This window comes from Charadrius vociferus, unplaced genomic scaffold (genome assembly GCF_000708025.1).
Source record: "Charadrius vociferus isolate BGI_N301 unplaced genomic scaffold, ASM70802v2 scaffold163, whole genome shotgun sequence".
NCBI classification, from domain to species: domain Eukaryota; kingdom Metazoa; phylum Chordata; class Aves; order Charadriiformes; family Charadriidae; genus Charadrius; species Charadrius vociferus.
Window position 1 is genome coordinate 15080496 of NW_009648332.1, and position 7247 is coordinate 15087742.

Sequence of the window (7247 nt, forward strand, 5' to 3'; positions counted from 1 at the left end):
TACAACACTGTTGCACAGGAAAGCTCAGGTATATCAATGTTTGTTTAAAAAGACAACACATGATCTTTTAAAGATAATCCTTGGAAAAAAATCACTTCCAATACTAACATTTGACACCATCTTTTGTACAAGAAAGGAATAAAAATTGGTAGAGGTTTCAAAATCTTAAGATTAATACACACATTAATATTTCACTCAGTCAATATCCTTTACTCTCTATTGCTATGAAAGAATAAGTTATTGCTGTTTCACTTTGAATAAAATAGCATTATGATAAAGGTAACTCATGCATCTCACTGAGGACTGATTATTTTCTTAAAGGCTTTAAACTGCTTAAAATATGACATGTAATGCAACCATTCCAAAAATAAGTGTTAGCAGAAACAGGGCCAATCTTAACACTGCATCAAACATGACTGCCATACATAGTAGGTTTTAAGAGTCATCCATTCTAAGAATCTTACATATAAATATTAGAAAAGCAATGATTTTGAGTAATACCCTATGCAACACGAACAGAAAGAGAAAGTAGACAATAATCTTTTCAAAGTAAAGGAACTAAGACAATGAAAAAGTAAATCCAAGCTGAGTTTGGCTTACACATTATGAGGCTCATACTCCACATTAAGATAGCTGAAGCAGGGGGTGGGATGTGGGACAGAAATCAAGAATCTTATTAACATTCATTCACCAACATATCACCAGGCATTAAAAAAATTAAAGCAAAGGTTTGTAAAAAAAAAAACCAAAACAATTATGTGAAGAATACTAAGAAAAAGCATGGTGAAGAAAATCATGCAAGACAGCAGTTAAATCAGAACACTGTGTCTAACAATACTCCTTTTTCTAAAAGCAGTTCAGAGTTTCATTAGAACGTATTTAAGAGAGTTAGTACCAACAAAAATTCCTAGTCTGAAAGCATACATATAACAAGCAAAAGATGCACGGTTGCAAAAAGCAAATGTTTGAACATCAAAAGGCTCACAGTGAAGTTTGTACAAAAACACATGAAGAATTTGTTTGCGGAAAACAGCTATGCCAGTCACCCAGGGCCAACCTAAACTAAGAAAAAAAATCTGATCTAGTAGCCCACTAGCCAAGCCTACATCCCTTTTGCCAGGCTTTTCCAGGATTTCCTAAAAAAACTAAAATTTCCTAATAATGGCAGCTCTCAAATTGTCAGCATCAGCATAGACTCCTGGACGTAGACACAAAGGCATTTACTATCAGTTTGTTATCCCTTTCCCTAAACAGGATAGAGTAACAGGATTTTCATATTTCATCATTTCACCTATGTTAATTTCAAAATTGATATTCAGTGATAGAATATGTCATAGAATTATCCTTTGACAAGTGACTTAAGGCCTTCCAGAAAAGATGTCACTGGACTTTGAAAATAAGAAAACCTTTCCAGGAGCAACACACAAGAATTCCTACCAACATGCACATAGGGCTCCTACACTTGCCCTTCCAACTCTTCACCCTTCTCTTAATAAAGAATGAAAATCCCTGCTTAAGTTTTCAACTCTATGTACACTGTTGCATCTAACAGGGTAGTTGCACTCAGACATCACTAAACCACAGACCACTGCTATTTCCCACCTTTCCACTGGCAACCCCTGCAACAAGAAATCTGTGTCCCACTACTAAGACAATGCAGATAGGTAGTACAGAAATTAATCCTACTGACTCATCATCATTAAACCTTTAATCTTTCCTTTGTGTTTTTGGACAGAGTCTCCTCAAGGCTTTCCTAAACAAATGTTTCTTTTAAAACTTGGTTATTATTTAGCCAGTGATATTTCTGCAGGCCTGCAGCAGTGTCTCACTTTCGGCTACAACGATGCTCCACAGTTACGAAGTGTCCTTCCCTTTGCTACTCTTCAGCATTGCAGAAAACAGATCATAGTCACACCGTCAGCTATTTGTAGCAGTAACAAGGACAGCCAGATACACAACAGTGCCTATCTCAAAATCTTAGGTAGATCACAGCAATAAATCTAACCACACGAGATAGGACTTTTGCCTTTGCCATCATCCCCTCACTAGGTGTACCCACCTATGCTGCTTCCACCCTGTTCTGCCTTACCTCGCTGCTGAAGAGCTCACACTGGTGAAGGTGCTCTACCTGGCGCCCTCCTGCGCTACACTGCGTATCGCAGGCAGCACCTATGCAGACAGCTCAACCTGGGACTCTGTCCCAACACTTACCAGACCAATGCAAGCTCTCCATCCCTTCAGCTAACCAGCTCAGGCTGCAAGCTCCCAGTTCACAGTATTCTTCGCTCAGCTCACCTCAGCCAGTTTTTCAACTATGCAAAGAGAACTAATTTCCTTTTTATTCCCAGCATTTTTCAGATGCTGCAATTCAAGTTACATTTGAAGAGTATAAAAGGCAACCTACATTGCCTGGGAAGCATGCCAGCTCATCAAGAGCACCACCAGGATGATCAAGCTATCATTAATTATTATTAATGTGTGATCAAAAACAGAGTCAACCCATTTTAAAAATGTTCTTTTTTCCCCGGAGGGATGTCACTCAAGAACCTGCCAATTAATCAGACTTTGAGCACAAATGCTGTTCCTGTCCCACTCCTGGGGACAGCAATGCTTTCCACTGATGATGGCCAGGTCCGCAGACAAGCAGGCAGGGGTACACTGCCTTCACCCTTTGCAGGAGGACACAGAGAACTGAGCAGGCATCATCCAGCTCCAAATCAGGTATGTTCATTCAGGCTCCAAGCCATATTAACAGCTACACTGCTCCCAGTTTGCCAACACATCAAGAGCACTGGCAAGAGTTCATTTCCATCTGCCTGCCTAAGACCATGTAGATACCTCCTAATTAAATGTGTGGAGTTTGAAAATATTGATCTTTAAACAGGGGAGGGGGACAACACTTAACTACCAAAGACTTTTAGTTTGCTGCAGTTTGCAGTGAGCAAAACAAAATTCCCAGCAATTCTCACCCATCCGGTCGGCCATCAGTCAAGGCACAGACCTGTCCTCTACATACTTTAATCTGCTGGAAAAATAATATTTATGTTGATATTATATATAGATACATAGGAGGTACAGTTTATATATGCCAATTAAAATACATAAATTCAGTATCTCAACTTTATGTTTAGTATTTTTAATTAGCTGCTGACGGCAGTGCTTTATTACCAAGAGGAAGTACAACACCGTGTTTCGATTTTTGAGTTACTCAAAGGAATACTGCAGCGGAGCAGCACATGAAGTATTTTAAGTGAGGCTAGCTGAAGGCAGACTGCGGCATCCCACATCACATACAATTATATACATCCCTTTCACTGAGAATCCCAAGGTATTGTGCAGCACCTTACAGTAAGCCCAAGTTGTTACCACCACATATTTTTGCGTTTGCCAGACAGACAAGATGTTTTTCTAAAAAAGTCTATTTAATTTCTTTAAAAAAAGGTATTTCTCTGTACACATTGAATTAGCATAGTACCTATATTATGCATTTCCCTGAGGAAAATCTGTATTAAAGTTACAGGTTTCTTGATTACCCAAAATAGCATCTCAGCTATTCTTATCATATGACAAAGTAAAAATAACTGCAAGTCTTATACAAACACTAATGTATATATTATATGCTCTCTACTCTTTCTTCTCTTCGTGAAGAGAGAAAGAAATGGGAACTTCCAGAATGCAGGAAGTAATCCTCATACTATTCTACATATAAAAAGAAGTCTCACATAATTGGGGCTGAAACTGTTGTCATGGTTTCAGCTGGGACAGAGCTAACTTTTTTACTAGCAGCTGGTATAGTGCAATGTTTTGGATTTGAATCAGCGATGATAGCACACTAATGTTTTTGGTTGTTGCTAAGCAGTCAAGGCCTTTTCTGCTCCTCACACCGCCCCGCCAGCAAGCAGGCTGGACGAGCACAAGAAGTTGGGAGGGGACATAGCTGGGACAGCTGACCCCAACTGGCCATAGGGCTATTCCATACCATGCGATATCACGCTCACTATATAAAGCTGGGGTAAGATGAAGGAAGGGGGGACATTCGGAGTGACGGCATTTGTCTTCCCACGGAACCATCGCACATGATGGAGCCCTGCTTTCCTGGAGATGGCTGAACACCTGCCTGCCCATGGGAAGCAGTGAATGAATTTCGTGTTTTGGTTTGCTTGTGTGCGTGGCTTTTGCTCTACCTATCAAACTGTCTCTATCACAACCCACAAGTTTTTCCTCACTTTTACTCTTCCAATTCTCTCCCCCATTGCAGCTGGGGGTAGCGAGCAAGTGGCTGCATGGCTCTTGCTGCTGGCTGGGGTTAGACGATGGTAATTGTATAGGTTTTTCAAGCCAGTTATATAGCATTCTATGGACCCAGCCTCCTGCTTGCTTCAAAAAAGGTAACAGCACTCTAATATCTAAAGAATAAATTAAACTGACTCAGTCAATGACATATGCAGGAAAGGTACCTGGTGAATCAGCCTATTATCATGCTTCCTGACAAGCTAAAATCCTAATTTAAGGCTCAAAAAGAAAACTTGAAGCTGCAAGCTGACATACACAACATACAAATCTAACACATAAGGTGTTTAAGGAGGCACTTAATTAGAAATGTTGTAGTGATCCACTAAAGGTTGAAACCGTTGCTCGAAGTCATATGAGTAACATTTCAACCACTGACCAAACTGCACTAAATTCTATTTATTTCCAAGAACAATTCCAGATTTCTAATTAATTCTGAAGTCCAGGGTGGTTTACAATCTGTCAAGCATCGTCCCAGTACACTAGTTGAGAAGACAAGCCACTGTGCTTTTGCAGACACTATCTCCCGTCCACCTAAAAATGGTCCTCTTTCAAACAAGTTTCAAATCTGACATAGGAATGTAACAACCTTCAGAAAACCATAGAGACCTTCTTTCAATGGGAAAAGAATCAGATATAGTGCTTTTGTACAAATGATGGCTGAGAGCTCCTCAGAGCTGCAAGAGAAAATACTGAAGGACTACAGTAAAAACCTTTAACAGGGAACTTCCTTTGTTTCTTTGTTCTCTTAGACATTGGTTTGGGAAACATCTTTGTATTTGAGGTTCAGCATCCCAAGTTACATGCACATATACTTGAAGGACCATCCCCTTGGCTAACAAGAGAGAAGGAAGAATCAGACTAATCAACTAAAATAAAGCACAACAACTGCAAAGTCAGGTTTTTTTATGAACTAGATTGGAAGATTTGTTTTTGTTCTTTTCAATAAAAAGCAACTCAATCATTTCACTTGAACTCAAGTATCATCAGGCATTTACAAAGAAGTAACACACACTGAAGGACACATGTTTATCATTAAAGTTCCTTTCTACAAATCTTATTTTCCTACTCATTCCCCAAAGCCTAGCTTCCTTCATGTTGCTTTTAGCCAACTTCCTCCTGGAAAGGAGCCAGGACTAGCATTTAAAATACATTAGAACAAAAATACACAAACAAAAAATATAAATGTAGTTGTATTTACTAAAAGCTTAGGTCTATATTTTGAAAGTGAGAAACAACTAAGTCATATTTCTAAATGTTCACTGAGCCTTAATTAAAATCAATGTATTTAACACAACTCTTCATTAAAAAGGTATACAAAATTTGCAAGGAATTAAATTGGTAAGTTTAAAGAGATCCAGTATCTGACAACATGAAAACATACCATTCCATGCAACATTTGTTTTTAATGTATGGACAGCCCAGTATTTTCTAGGTCTAATTCTCCTTGCTTATAGAGATTACAAAAACTTATGCCACAATCTACAGGCTAGAACCAAAATGCTTATCTCCAGTTTACCAAGTTGTGTATGGTTCCCTTTCCAATGAGATATATAAAGAGACACTTGATGGAGAAACTGAAGAACATAAACATGGCCTTATGGAATATGGTAACACTTGAAACTTATTATTAATTACTTACTAGAATTTTTTTAAACAAATCAGGTGACAGAGGTTGGTGACACCCTACCTTCAAAATATCACTCTTCTTTCCTTTAAACGATCAGCTAAAAGGTCAATTTTCTACCAGTTACACTCAAATTCAAAAGAGTAAACCAGTTTCTAAATGACTGACTGATAACCAGCTTTATTTGTGAGCTACAAATTCATTGCAACCTGCTGCTGCTGACAGAGAACAAGAATTAAAAGTTTTAAGAGTGAGAAGTGTAACCAATTTCAGAATTTCCACATAGGAAAGTTGTCTGAGCTATTCAGTAAACGTAGCAGATTTAAACACAGGTGCAGAAATCAACAGCCAATTCTTCTAACACAACCCATGCCAACAACCATGGTCTTGCAGTAACATTTAATTTTGCCCACCAGTTTACTTGGTGTATCCATGACTTATCTTCACAAGCACTTACAGCGTAACCTGAAGCAAGCACACATTTGTGGCTACAGAAGGGTCTTCTTCCACGCTACTGACGTCTATAAGAGCGCTCCTACAGCCTTCTCTGAGCACAGCACTCAGAAAACTAATTTTCCTCAGTTACTGACTAAAGAAAAGGAAGATGGCTCTTCAGAGAAATGACATATTCTACTCATCAAATTAAATCAGTTATTTTCTGATTAGTTGACCACTGAGTTTTACACTTTCACTTGGAAGTAAGGGCCTATTTACTTCTTTCAAAGAGGCCGACTAGTGGAAAAATGCAAGGAAGATCAATGAAACAGGTAATTTTTAGCGCCAGTCTGACACAAAAAAGATTATGTAGGTATCCCAAGCCCATGCTATCATGGTCTGTGTCTCATTATGGAATTTTAACTTGCCTTTGTCATTTGTCTTTAGAAATACTGATGACAATTCCTTTTCCAAAGGGCTAAGAAATACTTACTAAAGCTTCAGCCAAACCCATGAAGTTCCATCACTAACGCATTCCGGCGGGGGGGGAGCTTTTTAGCAAATTACCTTGCTTAATGAATATTGGGTTTTAGCTCTGCTGTTTCAGAGAGCATGGAAGTTGGAATTTCTTTTTACTATGCCTGATAGTTCACTGTTGGAACTATATATAATCAAGAAGAACACCTGAAAAATTAGAGCTGTAAAACTAAATTCTATACAATGTCACTCTATATAGTGATGTGGACAGTAGACATCCAAAATATTAGGTTTTGGCTAGCTACTACTTTTTGACACCCAGTTTAAGCCACATTTGACAGTTTTAACCTTCTATAACAAAAATAACGGTAAGCTCTTCTCCTAACATCCTCTTAGTTACAAGCGCACAGTCAACTTG

At 38.6% G+C, this 7247-nt stretch overlaps 1 protein-coding gene across 1 annotated transcript in view; it reads left to right on the plus strand.

Annotated features, from left to right (window-relative positions):
- Positions 1 to 2532: 2532 nt before the first annotated feature.
- Positions 2533 to 7247, plus strand: part of RPL5 (ribosomal protein L5) — an 18057-nt gene continuing 13342 nt past the window's right edge. The window contains exon 1 of the mRNA XM_009884895.1: positions 2533 to 2721. Coding sequence (XP_009883197.1) covers positions 2533 to 2721 — 189 coding nt within the window. The remainder of the gene's footprint in view (positions 2722 to 7247) is intronic.